At 36.9% G+C, this 18,541-nt stretch overlaps 1 protein-coding gene across 1 annotated transcript in view; it reads left to right on the top strand.

Annotated features, from left to right (window-relative positions):
* The first annotated feature begins 267 nt into the window (after positions 1-267).
* Positions 268-18,541, top strand: part of tbx5a (T-box transcription factor 5a) — a 33,623-nt gene continuing 15,349 nt past the window's right edge. Inside the window, exons 1-5 of the mRNA XM_088355768.1 lie at positions 268-408; positions 524-674; positions 2,065-2,159; positions 3,903-4,022; positions 5,707-5,854. Coding sequence (XP_088211894.1) covers positions 528-674; positions 2,065-2,159; positions 3,903-4,022; positions 5,707-5,854 — 510 coding nt within the window. The 5' untranslated portion in view covers positions 268-408; positions 524-527. The remainder of the gene's footprint in view (positions 409-523; positions 675-2,064; positions 2,160-3,902; positions 4,023-5,706; positions 5,855-18,541) is intronic.

Genomic DNA, 18,541 nt, shown 5'->3' on the forward strand with positions numbered 1-18,541 from the left:
GAGAGAGAGAGAGAGAGAGAGATCTGTGGAGGGTAGGAGGTGTATATGAAGAAAAAGCAAAGAAGGAGGCGGCCTCGGACCCGCTCCCCCAGGGACCCAAACCCAAGGCAGCCAATGCCGGACGCCTGCAACCGCCGCGGCTCACTCGAGTCCAAAATGCCCCGCCAGCGCTTCCAGACACCACCGGGGAGCTCCTCCTAACCGAAGCCGAGCTCCGAAACGCTATCCCCGGCACACAACCGGATCGGGAGTCGCTGACTGTCCGGAGCTCCGTTATCTTGGCGAACAAAAGAATACATGGAGATAGCGAGCATTGGGTGGATTATATAAAACTTTTGCGGAGAGGAGAGAGGACAATCGTTGCATTTATTGTGGTTTATTTTCAGTTTCTCCACACTTTTTTTTCTGGTAAGTCAATCCGCGTTCCACGCGAGTTGCATGCACAATCATATCGAAAATGTGACATACTATCGGAGCTAAAAGAAAGGGGGGTTGTCCACGTTTTTAACGACTATTTCTGCAGTATCATGGCCGATCCCGAAGAGACTTTCGGCCTGCAATCGTCCCCCGGTGCTGGGTCCGATTCCAGGGAGGTCCCGAGCGAGGCCAAAGCCGAAAAAGCCATCGGGACGTCCGGCAAATCGCCGTCCTCGCAAACTACCTTCATTCAGCAGGTCAGACGCCTTCTTCTTAGATTTTAAATTCATGAAATAAAAGACACCCTGAGCATGAATCTTATATTAAGTTTTTGTGTCAGAAGTTGGAAAAATATCGCCCCCATTTTTTCATTCAGCGCTGCATTTAAACAAAAGGAGAGGAGGGGGCATAAACATACATAAGAACAGTTTTGAAATTTAAATAGCAAAACGAATAATATTCACAATACTAATCTTTTAACTTCTTTGGGAATTTGCTAACGTTATTACACTACTTTTCATAGCTCTATTATTATAACTTGGGCTGGTCTCTTAGCGCTACATGGTCAATGTTTTTGTCTATTTATTCCGACAGTAGTATATCTTTCTTTTCTCTTTAAAGTCTTTATTTTATACTTACCCTGGAGTGCCATGTATAATCAAGTTGCATACAATTTGTCACCACGTTGATATGATGAGAATAAAGACGATTCTATTCTATTCTATTCTATTCTATTCTATTCTATTCTATTCTATTCTATTCTACTGCCAGGACTACCACTCTTGGTGATAACAACAAGAAAAATGCTAGTTTTTAGGAGGAAAAATGAAAAATAAAAACATATATTAAAAAAAAGACATAAAATGAAAAAAAAAACATATATTAAAAAAATAAATAAAGTTAAATATACTATTTTAAAAAGTAAATGTAATTTCAACAGTAATGATAATAAATAAGTTAACCATGTTTTTTTTTTTTTTGCAGAAAGACAAAATAATGAAACAAAAAACATTTAAAAAGCAAATTGTGTTTATGATTATTAGCTCCAATGCCTATTTTTTGCAGGGGAAAAAGTACATTTACCTTAGGATAAAAGCAAAATTATTAACAATAATGGGAATTGAAAGAAGTGTCATTTAAACAAAAAGGAAAAAACAAATAATAAAGTATGAATAATAATGATGATAGTAATAATATTAACTCTAAGTATTGTTATTTGTATTATTATTTAAAGCCCCAGGGTATATGTTTTGCAGAAAACGGATTTCTGCAAAATGAAAAAGCGTTTATTTATTTTTTTGTGGGAAAAAAAAGAAAAACAACAATTTAAAATGTAGCAATGATAATAATAATAACCACTATAAAAAAGGCCCTCGACGTCTATTTGTGTTTTGAAGGGGAAAAAAGTAAAATGAATCAATAGTAGTCATAATAAATGAAAGTAACTGTCTTAAATCTCAAATCGTTTTGCAGGCAGGGAATGGAGGGGAAAACATTTAAATGAATAGCCATTGAAAAAGTAAGCTTAATACCAACGCATATACTAACGATAACCACAATAACGATACTTCAATCTACTACTACTACAACTTATGGTAATACTCCTAAAACACCACTAAAAAGTGTGCTTTATGACAATTTTTGCAGGGCATGGAAGGTATCAAAGTCTACCTGCACGAGCGGGAGTTGTGGGTGAAATTCCACGAGGTGGGCACTGAAATGATCATCACCAAAGCGGGCAGGTAAAACGCCTTATTTCGAAACAATTTCTACCTCATTCGATGAGTGCCACACGTTATTTTTCGATCCCAGGACGCAACTTGGAGCTGTTCACTTCAGTATACGCGATTTAATACACAAACTACCCGCACATTATTGCACGATGTATCAAAATATTCCACGACTTCGTAAAACACGTGAAAAAATGTCATATAATTCAAAAATGTTGGACGCATTTTTCCTTTTCCAAAGTGTTTTACATGTTGTAATAGTATTTGTGTGTTTTTGCGGTAAACACTTGAACCTATTTAACCCTGATAAGTAAAAAAACACTGGAGTTATTTGAACAAATCGTGTTAAATGGGTTTTACACTGCACACCTTATTATATTAAAATAAATTAAAATCCTCAGCATTAAATGTTATCAACAATAAGAGTGTGAGTGTTCACATAGTGTAAAACCTGACTAATACTCCTTAAGGCAGGGTATTGCAATAATAACATTTATCAGAGTGAAATTAACCATGAATGACTGTAAAACATGTATAAAACAATGTTTTTGCGTCAAACATTTAACACTGAGGTATTTAAACAAATAGTGTTAAATGAGTTTTACACTCTACAGGTAATGATTTTAACTCCAAACTCCTCAGTGTTAAATATAATCAACAACAAAATCATGACTCTTATCATAACATACAATAACTTGGCTCCTCCGAAGTGTCCCTGGGCAAGACATTGAACCCCTAAGGCCTCCCTAACTTGTGTGTGTGTGAATGGGTACGCGTGAAGCACATTGTAAAGCGCTTTGGGAGGTCTTGAATGTAATTTTGACTGTAAAAAAATCTCAAATAATTTGGTGGACCCATTTTTTCCTCTCCATTGTTCAACTGTGCGTTGTTACATGTTATAAACGTGTTTACTCCAAATATATTTGTATTAAACCCTAGATAATGTTGTGGTTTTGCGTTAAACCCAATCGACACCTTCAATAGTAAGTAAAAAACACTGGAATGATTTAATCCACTAGTGTTAAATGGGTTTTACACTGCACAAGGTATTAAATTAACTCTGAACTCCCCGGTGTTATTTTTTTTCATATAGTGAAAAACTTAACTAACACTCCTTAGAGCAATGCGTAAAACAACAACTCTTAGAGTAAATTTGACTCTACGTTCAGTGTCAAAATGCATACTCTGGAGAAAGGAATACTGCAGTATATGTTCTCTGGTGTAGTGTTAATATTTACTCTTTAGATTTTGGTTATTTTGTGTGTACCTGGCTGATATTTTTTTTAAAAGAAGAAAGTTAAGACACGGTCCAAAATGATAAAAAGTGGCAAAGCGAGGAGAGAGGAAAAAACAAATAAAAAGAATAAAATAAAATAGAAAGATAAGGAAAAAAGGACATATCCACATATCGAAATTGTTTTGGTCTAATGTTGCGTGTGGTTATGTCGAACCAGATGGTGTGATAAGAAATTGTTATCTTGCATTCTTTATCTGATCTCATATTAACTTAAGTGTTAATTTTTTTTGTTTCTTTTTACTTGATATACAAATTGAGTTACTTTATTGGAATAACCCCAAAGCGTTCTTAGAGTCTTTATTTTCCCTTCCGTTTTCTCAAATGTATATCAAAGTGGTTGATTTTCAATTTATTGGAACCTTGTTTTTGACGAACAGAAGGAAAAAAAGATTTAAATCAACTAATCAGTTGGATTTGGTTCCAATAAGGAGTTTTCCACCCGTTCTTTTGTGTTTCAGGCGAATGTTCCCCAGTTTTAAAGTGAAAGTGACCGGCTTGAACCCAAAAACCAAATACATCCTGCTAATGGACGTGGTGCCCGCAGACGACCATCGATACAAGTTTGCAGATAATAAATGGTAAATGTCATGATCAAATGATGTACATTTGACATTAAATGTTTGGGGTCGCCATTTCAACGACTAAGTCTATAACAGTCGATATTTCAATTATTTATACAAATAAACGCCGAAACTTAAACTTTTAGACGGCAAGCGCTTGACAGTTTCCCCCAAAATAAGAAAAAATAATATTTGTACTTTTAATATATTTGACACCCCTGGGAATTCTCATTTGCGGTGTCTTTTTGCAATTACGCATGCGTAAAAAACGAATCATTAAGTCCACCCGTTTGCAGATAATAATTGGTAAATATAATGATTGAATGATGCTCATTGAATTAAAATAAAAAGCTCGTTTGACTTTCAAAGTTTGGGGTCACAATTTCAAAGGCAAAGTCCGTACTACACAAAATTTGATTTATTAATTTTCATTTATCTTCTTAAATCTCAAAATGTGATATATTTATTTAAACGTAAACATTCAAGCTGTAAACGATTGGCAGTCTCCCCCAAAACCAAAACTAATAATATTTGTACTTATACTATATTTTACTCCCCTGGAAATTCTCATTTACAATGTTTTTCGTGCGTATGTGTAAAAAATACTCATCAAGTCTCTCCTAATGACCATCGACACATGATTGAAGGTAACAATTGGTAAAAATTCAAATTAAATTATACTCACTGAATTAAGGTGGAGTGGTTGTTTGACATTAAACGTTTGGGGTCACAATTTCATTGACACAGTCTACATATTTCGACATTTATTTATTATAAGAAAAAAACTTAAAACTTCAACTTTTTATCCGTAAATGCCTAACAGTCTCCCCTGAGATATACTACTAGTACTATTACTATTATTTAATCCCCTTGGAAAATCACATTCGCTGTTTTTTGTGCGTACGCATGTGTAAAAAACATTTGATTATTTCCCGCTGTCTTTTTCCCCTTTCCCTCTTTTAAACGTAAACTTTTAAACTGTAAACTCTTGACCATTCCACCCAAAATATATATTATTACTATACTAGTATTATAACTATTTTTTAATCCCTTAGAAAATCATTCACAGTTTTGTTTGTGCGTAATAACGCATATGTAAAAACTGTGAAAATGCCTTTGATTAATCCACCCCCCTAAACTTAAACTTTTATAGTGTAAATGCTTGATTGTCCCACCAAAATTTACATTATTACCATACTAATACTATCACTATTATTTGATTCCCTGAGAAAAATTTTCATTCGCAGTTTTACTTTTGCGTAATTACGCATGTGTGAAAACCATAAAAATGCCTTTGATTAATTGCTGCTGTCCCTTTTAAACTTAAACTTTTACACTGTAAGTGCTTGACTGCCCTCCCCCCAAAAACATTATTAATGTACTAGTACTAATAGTATTCTTTAATTCCCTTTGAAAATCATATTCGAAGTTTTGTTCGTGCGTAATTACGCATGCGTAAAAACATGTAAACGCATTTGAATACGCATTTCTTCTTCTTTTTTTCCTGTTCAATGAACTAAACCCCTGCCAGTCTACCCCAAAATACAAATGATTACTACCAGTACTTTTGCTATATTTGAATTCCCTCAGAAAATCCCTTCACGGTTTTGCTCGTGCGTAATTACGCATGCGTAAAACCCATTCCAACGCCTTTATTCCAGCTGTTTTTTTCTCTTTTCACGTTTGTTTTTGCGATAAACAGGTCAGTAACGGGCAAGGCGGAGCCGGCCATGCCCGGAAGGCTGTACGTGCACCCGGACTCCCCAGCCACGGGGGCTCACTGGATGCGGCAACTGGTCTCGTTCCAGAAACTTAAACTGACCAACAACCATCTGGACCCGTTCGGACACGTAGGTGCCTATAGACTTGTCTCCTAAACCTCTATCCATCTATATATCTCTATATATTTTAAATTTAAAGTATAATTATTTTATTTAACTGTATTTTGAAATTATTAGAATTTGAATTGTCTTTATTGTCACTGATTAAACAAAGAAGTGGACGTTGTAAAACGAGATTAGACGTGACACTCCAGGATAAACTTGTTATAAAAGACTTCAAAGGGAAAAATAAGATAAATGGGTAAGTGAATAAATAAAATAAAAAACATTATTACTCTAGAATGTTGTCCATATTGTGGAAGATTTTTATTATTATAATATATTTTAAACTAAAAAAACACAAAAGAACTACAAACATGTCCGACATGGCTGATGAGCAAGTAGTTCTCCCAAAGAGTCAATTACAACCAAACCCTTTACATTTTTATCCAAAGTATTGTAATGACTAAGAAATCGTTTAAATATTAAAGGGACAGTGTGTAATATTTAGTGCCATCTAGTGGAACAAAATCTTCAATTCGGCAAGAAACAAAAACAAACAATTGATTTGAATATTAGGCAAAAAATACACGAACTATCATACCAATGTGTTATAAGTCTTCTTGGGTTGAGAAATTTGTATTTATTTCATGTAGTGGAATCCATACCGCCATGTTTGTCTGCCGTCTTTCTGCTTTCTGTGGCACTGGCTTTCGCTCGCATTAAACAACAGTGCCATCTAGTGGTGCAGTATTACACACTGGGGCTCTAAGGAAAAACTTCAAATGAAATGGTTTTGTTTAAAAAAAATCACATGCTTTGTTGATAAATCGTAAATACAGCCATACAAAATCGTTCGTTTTAAAAGTTTTCAACAAAAATGGTGTCGCTTCGCACAAAACAAGTCATTTAAATTAGGTAATTAGCATAATCCAGCAACTATAATACGTTTTTATAAATTGTCATAGTAGTATTGAAGCTCAACATTTTTTAAATCCCAAACAACCAAATTGCAAGCCAACCTTTTGGGGTTTTATTTATAAAAATCTCGAGTAAAAATCTTTTGCAAACACTTAAAAGATTTTTTACTTAACAGTAGTTAGCTAAAGTAAGAAATTAACATGATTAGGCAACGAAAATATGTTATATTTCTTACCAAAGTTGTATCTGAAACCTCGGGCCCGGACTTATTCCTCCGGTGATGTCATTTCCGCTCCACCCACGTTTCACATTAAGCTAATTGAGAACACTAAATATTGGCTTTAATTAACATTGCGAAGAGGAAACTTTTTTGAAAGTTGGCCTGTTTGCCATTTCTACAAAACCGAAATCTCGAAAGATTGGGTCCCAAGAAATTAGCAGAATTAAGCAATTAAAGTTATTGTTTGTATCGAAATAGCAGCTAAACTCACATGCTGGTAGACGTCATTTCCGCTCCCCACCTTGTTTAAAAATAAATTACTGGTACATTATGATACATTTTTTACTTTCATTAAATACATTTTTACTTTCATTAAAATTCAAAAGATTGGGTCCCAAGTGATAAGTATAATTTAGCAATTAAAGTTCTTGTTTGTACCAAAGTTGTAGCAAATATAACTCACACTTCTGATGACGTCATTTCCACTCGACACACTTATCACGTTAAGCTAATTGAGAAAAGGCTTGCACACCAAATGTTTTCTTTAAAAAACATTACAAAGAGGAAACTCTTTTTTTATTGGCCTGTTTGGCATTTCCCATAAAACAAAATCTCAAACGATTGGGCCCCAAAAAATTAGCTTAATTAAGCAATTAAAGTTGTTTGTATAAAATATAGTAGCTAATAAACCCATAATCTCGGTTACGTCATTTTCGCTCACCACCCTGTTTAAAAATAACTTACATCATTTTACATTTTTTGCTGTCATCAAACCCTCAAAAGATTAGGTCCTAAACAACAAGTATAATCTAGCAATTAAAGTTATTGTTTATACCAAAGTTGTTGCTAATATATCGCACACTTTTGATGACGTCATTTCCGCTAGACACACTTATCACGTTAAGATAATTGAGAAAAGGCTTATACGCCAAATGTTGGCTTTAAATAACATTTCAAAGAGGAAAATCGTTTTTTAAAAAAGTGGCCTGTTGGCCATTTCCTACAAAACTCATTATTTCACGTTAACTAACACACCCCTGCACATCTGCACCACGCATATGCGCACACGCACGCACACACGGATTCCATTAATTGTTGGCTGCTCATTTTGGTTTTTTTTCGTGCAACTTTTTTGTTTTTCTCCAAATTTATTCAAATAATGACAGACATCGCTTTAATGTTTCCAGATATGGTTTTAAATAATTAGCACGAGCAAATATCTTTGAAGACAAGAACTTAACACACACGCACACAAGATATCACTCTTTTTTTCTGAGGAATGTTTGTGCACCTATAATCCAGAATTTATGCTGATAGTAAAACTAATATAATGATATAGAAACTTTCCCGAATGTCTCTTTTTTTGAATTTTTTAATGATGGAAAAATTAGTTGAAAATGACAAAAAATATAATCATGAAAACGGGGAAGTGGAATGAACAGAAAACTGAAAAAGACAAAAAACGAAACCAAACAACAAAAAACAGACAAACTAGAATAAATTTAAACTAAACCAGATGAAAAAGGCCACCCCCAACACCTAGACAAAAACGAAAACAAACAAAAATAGAATAAAAAAACGAACTAAACTAAACTAAACTAAACAAAACCAAGCTAAACTAAAATCAAACTACCGGTACACTAACCCAAACTAAACCAAACCAACTTATAAAAAACAAACAAAACAAAACTTTTCTGTTTGAAAGTCATTTGAACATATTCCAGAGGCATTTATTTTACACGTAAACCTTTTCAAAATAAAGTTAATTTGTAATTAGCTTTAACAGAATCATCGTGTTAAATTAACACCACAAAGTGTTTATTTGTCCTCACAGCCATAACTGTCAAGATCATTCATTTTACAACTGGGGTTTTTTGCAAGCAATCAACACTCAATAGTGTTAAATATCAATCGTCTTGACAATAAGTCAGTTGTTAACAAAGGTGTGAACACATAAACACTTTTGTGTGTCTAATATATAGAATTTAATTTGTTTTTATAGCATTATTGTGACAATGCACTAATCTTTATTGGATTGGATTGTTATTCTTATTATTATTATAATATAATATGTTATTTTATATGTAATATAATATATTATGCCAGTTTTTTAAGCATTAATATATTTCATCTCTTTTCTCTTCAAAGTCTATATTACATGTTTCACCCCGGAATCTCGTTGCATATATTTCACAATATTAATATAAATGAGAATAAAGACAATTCTGATTTTAGTTCTAATTTAGAAAAAAATGAAAATAAAAACACACACGTAAGATCCAATTACGTGTGTTTTTATAAAAGTGTACGATTACCATGACGTTATACAGCTTTGGTAAACATATCTCCAAAAGGTATTGTCGAAAAGACTTTCACTTTATCGATCAATGAAGGAATACTTACTCTGTCCGTCAGTAATAAGTGTAATATGAAATATTACATGACATGTGGGAGGAAACCGCAGTGCCCGGGGGGAACCCATGCAAGCACGGGGAGAACATGCAAACTCCACACAGGAGATTCGATCTCATGACCTCAGAACTGTGCCGCACACGTGCTAATCACTGCGCCACCGTGCTGCCCTCTTGATATTATATTCATCAAAAACAGCCCTCACAATCAACGTTTATCTTTTAATTTACAGTCTCCATGTTGGAAATGGGGTGAGCTAAAATTCCAGTAAAAATTTCATCACGGGCCACAACTGGCCCCCGAGCCGGACTTTGGACATAGCTGGTCTAAGCTGTAAACAGTGGTAGCTATTATATATCAAATGAATATACAACTGCTGATGTATAGAGCGATAAGCTACATCAAGTCAAGTCCTGTTTCTTTGTGACGCCCTTAATCACAAGGAGTCTCAAAGAGCTGCAGAGATGACAGATTATTGCAAACCACAGACTGTTGTGACCATCCCCTGATCTAAAACCTACATGAAGGCAAGGAAAATTTCAAAAATCTCAAGACAAGTCATGTTTATTTATGATGCCCTTAATCAAAAGGATTCTCAAAGGGCTGCACAGACTATTGCAAACTACAGACTATTAAGACACCATCCCCTGAGCAGATATCGGACAGATGGGGTTGATACCGGACAGGATGGGACAGACAGGATTGATATCAGGCACTGGAGACTGGAGTCCGATAAGAAGAAGGACGAGATAGACAGAAACGATACCAGACGCGGGAGATCGATGTTAAACAGGGCAAACTAGACGAGAACGCTACCAGACACTGGAGATCGATAACAAACAGAACAAAATAGCCGGGAACGAAACTGGAGATCGATATTAAAGAGGACAAAATAGACGGGAACGATACTGAGCAGGAAACACAAGCGGGAAACCGGACAAAGTCAAAACCCACGACTTGCGAGTGCAGAGGTTCGTTAATGAACTGACAAAGGGTGAGTGAGGGCACTGAGCTTAAATATGAGGGAAACCAATCAGTCAACGAGCCGCAGCTGGCGCCAAACGGGTGGGGCCAAGTGGGCGCCATGGGCAACGGTGACACATTCATCTTTATTGAGGGTTAAAAATAAGGTTAATTAGAGGTTGTATAATATAATATAAATATAAATGGACTCCATATTCTGTCACTTTCCTTTACTGATTAAAATTATTCTTCGCGACCTGAAAACAGCAACATACTCTTACTGACTTTTACTACTTTGTTTTACTGATTGTATTTTTGTTATAAATTCCTAAAACAACAACTCGTGTTATTACTATGTTGTTACTATGTTATTACCAGGTTGTAATTATTAGACATTAAACACGAGTCAGTTCGAAATCATATTGAATAGAAAATCCCAATCACCGGTGGTCGCCGTCAGTGGGCCTCGTAGGTGTTTCTTAGGGGGGTACCTCGGTGCCCGCGGGCACCACGTTGGGGACCCCCGCACTCGATACTCTCTCACTGCTATAACATATTCCAGCAGTGGGCCGTTTATGCTTCCTGAGGGGCAACAAGCTACAGAAAATAGAGCGTAACCGAGAAAGCAGGCATACATTGCAACTAACCGGGAAAAAAAAAGAAAACAGAACCAAAATTTACAACAGTGTTCACATTCCGTCTGCGCTCCAGTTTCACTGGACCATCTGGGCCTTCCTGGCCTAAGTAGGTGTGACTCGGATGTGTGGCAGCTCAATTCCGAGTACCACCCCCCTAAAAGCCCCCTGCCCACTATATCCAGAGACTGTCGTACAAAAGGCCAACGTCGTCCTCAAAAACACAAAAAAAACACGTTTTAAAACTTTGTATGAATACAGAGATGAAATAAATTTTCTTTATTTTTTAAGATCACTAAATATTGCGGTATTGAAAGTATATAACCATTTTTTTACCTAAAGATAAGCTGAGTGCGTATAAATATCAGGTTTTCTCAAGTAAGAGCCATTTGATTTTATTCACAGTACCAGAAACAAAGGTTAGAGCATGGTGAAAAGTCGTCCTAAAGGATATAAATAAACGCAAAAATAAACGGCACTGTATTTATCGTGTATAACTCGCATTTATCTTAACATGAAATAGTTTGGGTATGTGTTATATGCCGCTAAGAACACCGGGGTAGCATGACAACAGGTTTTGGAAATACCTCAGTTGTCACAGACCAGAAAACGTTTTCTCAGTTTTTATTGATAAAGAGGGAGAGCAGGGCTTGCTTCCACGATCCGATGGCAAGTCGTTGGCCAGGACTGGAGATCAAAGGCGGTGTCGAGTACGTAAACGAGGTCGGTAGCAGGAGGCAGGCAGGTAACGGGGCAAAGCAGGTCAGGTAACAGGCAGGCAGAACGGGGCAAAGTCAGGTCCGGAAACAGGTTGGCAACAAAGATCAGGCAGAAAAAAGCAGGGCAGGAACGGAGTCGGACGAAAAGGCTTACTGAGCTGGAGGCAACAGTTCGCATAACGATCTGTCGGTTTCCTCTTGGAAGCCGGGGGTTTAAAAAGAGAGTATCAGCCAATCAGCTATCCGGGCTGTTGGCGCCGATCAAGCTGTCGCAGCTGCGCTCAATCGGCAGGCATGACATTTGTAGTAATTGCGATTTTCTAGGCAATATGATATCTAAAGGACTCATGTTTAACTCAAAAAGTAATCTGCTATAGCTACTTGCTACTTCTTCCAAAAAGTTAGTAAAAAATTACTCTATAGTAAAAGTAACTAGTTACCAGGGAAAGTACCTATTTCTGTTACTTTTTAAAGAAGTTGTATGTCAAAGAATTTGAAATCTTCCGAGCAGTATTCGAGTCAGTTGAATAGATAAGAAGAGATGAGTAGTTGTTTAATAGAACCTTGCAATATTTATTGCGCCTCACCAGCAAAAGATGTATCCTACACATGAAGTCAACAAAAGTAAACAATATTATGAAATAACAATCAACAGTAAACAATATGAAGTGAGTTTCATACATTAAATCTACCTTTCACAACCTGGGACAACTGGTCAAGTAGTCATAGCCAACTGTTCTATAAGCATTTTCTTTGCAACAAAAGTCACTTGTTAAACAAGATAAATTGAGTTTCTTAATTACATAAAATAATTATCAATACTTGAATAGATATGTTTTTGTCCCTGGAGCCCATGAACTGGAATTTATTTATTTGAATATCGTAGATAACAATGTCATGTTATTACTCTGTTGTTACTATGTTATTACCAGGTTCATTATGAAAAATAGGGGTTAAATAGACTCAGTCAACAACAAAGTTTACTAGAAAATCACAATGACACAGGTGAGCTATCTTCAGGACAAGTCTACGGGCCACCCATCTCACCTAAAGGGGCCCCCATGTTTGAGAAGCCTGCACTAGACCATCAGTGAAATAGTTGACATACGGAAAGGCATTAGAATTGCTCTCATTATCGCACCATTTACAGTACCAGGAACAAACGTAGAGAATGGAGCAAACAGAAAGTCGTCCTGAAAGATATGAATAAATTATAAAAAATTGTGCATCCCTGTAAGGAGAGAGAGGAGGGGGGTGTCTCAGATTCAGGTTGGGTGGTCCTGTGAAACATCCAAAACAACCATACCTAAACATCAGTGTGGGAACCCGCAGCAAGCATGTTGTGTTTTTTTCCCGGGGTTAAAACGTGCAATGAGGTTTTTTTTAGCTTCTAAATTTCTGGGATGGTGGTGTTGGCATGGTGATTTCCACACTATAACTATTTCGAGTTCACAAGTCTTATCAACAACACCAAATTTGGACGATTGGAGTGTCCAGAACTTTCTTGGTAATGCGAGTTCCTTAAGTCAGTTATATAAGACAGCAAATCCCTCTAGATGTATCCTGCAAAGTTTAGTAAACCTTTTAATTTCATTATGCGTATAAGGTACAAAGATAATGACATCAGGATTCTCATCAACAACACCAAATCTAGCTGATAGGAGTGTCCAGAACTTTATTGGTAATGCAAGTTCCTCAGGTCAGTTTTATAACACAACATATCCCTTTAAATGTATCCAGCAAAAATTAATGAACCTTTTCATTTCATTATGCGTATGAGGTACAAAGATGATGACATCAGAATTCTCATCAACAACACCAAATTTAGATGATTGGGGTTTCCAAAACTTTCTTGGTAGTGCAAGTTCCTCAAGTCAGTTATATAACACAACATATCCCTCTAGATGTATCCTGCAAAGTTTAGTAAACCTTTTAATTTCATTATGCGTATAAGGTACAAAGATGATGACATCAGGATTCTCATCAAAAGCACCACATTTACATGATTGTACTGTCCAGAACTTTCTTAGTAATACAAGTTCCTCAAGTCAGTTATATAACACAACATATCCCTCTAGATGTATCCTGCAAAATTTAGTAAACCTTTTCTATTCATTATACGTATGAGGTACAAAGATAATGACAACAGCATTCTCATAAACAACACCAATTTAAGATGATTGGAGTGTCCAGAACTTTCTTAGTAATACAAGTTCCTCAAGTCAGTTATATAACACAACATATCCCTCTAGATGTATCCTGCAAAATTTAGTAAACCTTTTCTATTCATTATACGTATGAGGTACAAAGATAATGACAACAGCATTCTCATCAACAACACCAATTTAAGATGATTGGAGTGTCCAGAACTTTCTTAGTAATACAAGTTCCTCAAGTCAGTTATATAACATAACATTTGCCTCCAGAGGTATCCTGCAAAGTTTAAGAAACATATTCACGTCATTATGCGTATGAGGTACAAAGATAATGACATCAGGATTCTCATCAACAATCCCAAATTTAGATGATTGGGGTGTCCAGAACTTTCTTGGTAATACAAGTTGCTCAAGTCAGTTATGTAACACAACATATACCTCTAGATGTATTCTGCAAAGTTTAGTAAACCTTTTCATTTCATTATGCGTATAAGGTACAAAGATGATGACATCAGGATTCTCATCAACAACACCAAATTTAGATTATTGGGGTGTCCAGAATTTTCTTGGTAATGCAAGTTCTTCAAGTCAACATTTCCCTCTAGATATATCCTGGAAGGTTTAAGTAACCTTTTCATTTAATTATGTGTATAAGGTACAAAGATGATGACATCAGGATTCTCATCAACAATCCCAAATTTAGATGATGGGAGTGTCCAAAACTTTTTTGGTAGTGCAAGTTCCTCAAGTCAGTTGTATAACACAACATATCCCTCTAGATGTATCCTGCAAAGTTTAGTAAACCTTTTCATTTTATCATGCGTATAAGGTACAAAGATGATGGCATCAGGATTCTAATCAACAGCATCAAATTTGGATGAATGGAGTGTCCAGAACTGTCTTGGTTTTCCAAATCCCTCAAGTCATTTATACAACAAAAAATTTTCTTTAAAATTTTGAAAATAAAAAAAGGATATGGGATTTAAATTCGGAATTATAAATACTGTAAAAATACTGTACATGTGGAAATAACTACATATGTAAAATACCCAAAATGTCTTTAAAACTTAAAATGTATGCTTGATTACTACAGTCCCAAATCAATGCTCAGAATACACACCAGATTGAATCCAGATCTGCCGTTTACATGTGCTCGAACTGTAATATTTACTAATTGCTTTGTGAGGTGTGAAGTGAATATGCTAATACGCTTTTTATGTATTTAAGCATCCCATAATTAGTTTCCCACCTCAATGCTAAAATTGCACATCGGATAGAATCCAGATCTGCCGTTTACACCGGATATTTGCTCATATACATGCACGCAAGGTCTAATAAATGCTCATGGCTTTTGTGATATGCAGTATGAATATGTTAATTATGTCACGGTTGCCATGGCTCCCAATTGGCCCCACCCTATGGCGCCAGCTGCAGCTTGTTGATTGGCTCCCTGTCAGTATATAAACTCCATCCTATCAGTCCCCTTTTGTCGGTCCGTCTGTGAATCTCTGTTTTTACACGGCAAGTCCTTTTTTGCCTGTCCTGTTTTTTGCTCCTGTTAGTCTCCCGTTACGATCTGTTTTGATCTCGACAACGTCTGCTCTTCCGTCCCGAATTACGACCTATTTTGATCTCGACAACGTCTGTTCTCCCGTCCTGAATAACGATCTGTTTTTTTATCTCTACCACGTCTACTCTCCTCTCCTAGCTTTCATCACGTCTTTGCTCTTCTATCCCGGCTACTGACTCGTTTTTTTTTCGTTCCCGACACCGTCATCGCTCGCCACGGAGTTCCACGTCCGAGCAACCTACTCTCCGCGACCAGCGATCTCAGGATCCTGTGTGCGCTCCTTTCCCTTCCTCCCAATAAAACTGTGAGAACGTTACCCAAGTGGGTCCTGTCTCCGTTCTGGTCCTGACAAATTAGTTGACGTTTTGTGTCATTCAAGCGACCACACCATGAAATTCTTTTCATTTTGAACCTCCGCACCTCAATATTACAAAAACACTCCAGATTGAATCCAGATCTGCCATTTACATGTGCTAATATTTTCTAACCTCTTTATGATTTGCAATATGAATATGATGATAAGTTGACATGTTTTAGGAAATAACCACAGTAAATTTGTTTTCATTCTGAACCTTCACACCTCAATGTTCCAATTGCTCATCGGATTGAATCCGGATCGGCCGTTTACACACGTTCATAGTGTAATATTTAATCATCGTTTGCTCATTTACATGGACACAAGCTTCAATATTTGCTCACGCCTTTTGCGATCTTCAGTATGACCCAACGAATGAATCGACATTTTGTGTTATTCCTTAGTTTTGGTTTGGAACCAGATTGAATCCAGATTCGACGTTTACACACACTGTAATTGGCTGTATTTCATTCGCTACTTTCGACTTTTCTACCTGTTGTAAAAACGTTCCTTATGCAACTCCGGAGCGATTCCCTCAAGCGCTTTGCCTCTTTTCAGGCAGCTAAACGTGCTAAGTGATGACTAGCAGAGAAATGGTCTGTGTGTGCGTGTTCTCGTGTGTCTTTTGTGTGCGCTTCCATCTCCAATTATCTTGAACTTGAACTTCTTTTTGCAACTCTACGTCGAGTTAAGTCATATTTATTTGTGACACCCTTAATCACAAGCAGTCTGAAAGGGCTGCACAGACTACAGACTATTATAACACCATCCCCTGATCTAAAACCGACATTAGGGCAAGGGAAAACTCAAAAACCTAGAGTCAAGTCATGTTTATTTATGAAGCCCTTAATCACAAGGAGTTTCAAAGAGCTGCACAGACCACTGCAAACTATGGATGACTATGACACCATCCCCTGATCTAAAACCTACATGAGGGCAAGGAAAAACTCAAAAACCTCAAGTCAATTCATGTTTAATTGTAATTCCATTAATCACAAGGAGTCTCAAAGGGCTGCACAGACCACAGACTATGATGACACCATCCCCTGATCTAAAACCTACATAAGAGCAAGGGAAAACTCAAAAACATAGTCAAGTCATGTTAATTTATGAAGCCCGTAATCACAAGGAGTCTCAAAGAGCTGCACAGACCACAGACTGTTACAGACTATAGACTACTATGACACCATCCCCTGATCTAAAACCGACATGAGGGCAAGGGAAAACTCATCAAGTCAAGTCATGTTCATTTGTATGGCCCTTAATCACAAGGAGTCTCAAAGGGCTGCATAGACCACGGACTATTATGACACCATCCCCTGATCTAAAACCTACATAAGAGCAAGGGAAAACTCAAAAACCTAGAGTCAAGTCATGTTAATTTATGAAGCCCGTAATCACAAGGAGTCTCAAAGATCTGCACAGACCACAGACTGTTACAGACTATAGACTACTATGACACCATCCCCTGATCTAAAACCGACACGAGGGCAAGGGAAAACTCATCAAGTCAAGTCATGTTTATTTGTATGGCCCTTAATCACAAGGAGTCTCAAAGGGCTGCATAGACCACGGACTATGATGACACCATCCCCTGATCTAAAACCTACATGTGAGCAAGGAAAAACTCAAAAACCTAGAGTCAAATCATGTTTATTTATGACACCATTAATCACAAAGAATCTCAAAGAGCTGCACAGACCACAGACTATTGCAAACTACAGACTATTATGACACCATCCCCTGATCTAGAACCTACATGAGAGCAAGGGAAAACTCAAAAACCTCAAGTCAAGTCATGTTTATTTATGACACCCTTGATCACAATGAGTCTCAAAGAGCTGCACAGACCACAGACTATTGCACACTACAGACTATTATTACACCATCCCCTGATCTAAAACCGACATGAGAGCAAAGAAAAACTCAAAAACCTCAGTATGAGGAAAATGAAAAAACCTTGAGAAGGGACCCCAAATGGGGTAATCCCCCTTCCAGGATGACCAGGCCCAAAATGGATGTTTCAATTTAGACATCGCCAAAATAAAACATTGGTCATTCATAGGCTATGGAATATACAGTAAGTGTGTTTTAAGCCTAGATTCAAACAGTCCGAGGTTGCAGATCGAAACTCAGGGGGCATAGCATTCCACAGCACTGGGCCCTGAATGGAGAATACTCTCAAACCTGGGGATTTCTTTTAGGCTCTTGGCTCTAGTAGACCAGCGGTTTCAGATCGAAGGCTCCAGAAAAAAATGTCAATTAAAATCTGCAACCTTTAAGGAAATAACGGATTCCAGATTCTCAAAAATCTTAAGATTCCTATCTAAAGACGAGCCCCACCTCCCACCCTCCTTTGGGGTGAGGGGCTCACCCCCCTCCCCCATCCGCCTTTGGTATTCCAGGCTATCTGTTATCTGGAGAGTTGTTTTTTTATACCTGCCTTTCAGTGACCTCCGGCATGCCCCGCAAGGGTCTCTGCCCTTCAGGGGCCGAGGCCATAGAAGGAGACAACGGGGCGCTCCATTCTTAGTTTCCAGTTGAACTTGATCGCCTTTCATGCCGCTTTTGGATGAGGCCTAAAATAAAATGTCATTCTTTCTTTTTTCAAACAACCAACCAAATAGAAAGACAGAAGTTCAAAAACAATGCTAGATAGCTAGCTAAAAAGAAGGCTAAAACTTAGCTTGATATCCTAGCAAAAAGGTATTATGCTAGCTAGATAGAAGGCAAAAAATTGTAAAAAGCTAGCTAGATGGTTTAATA

Source organism: Urocampus carinirostris, chromosome 16, assembly GCF_059441175.1.
Source record: "Urocampus carinirostris isolate Australia breed hairy pipefish chromosome 16, RoL_Ucar_1.0, whole genome shotgun sequence".
NCBI lineage: Eukaryota > Metazoa > Chordata > Actinopteri > Syngnathiformes > Syngnathidae > Urocampus > Urocampus carinirostris.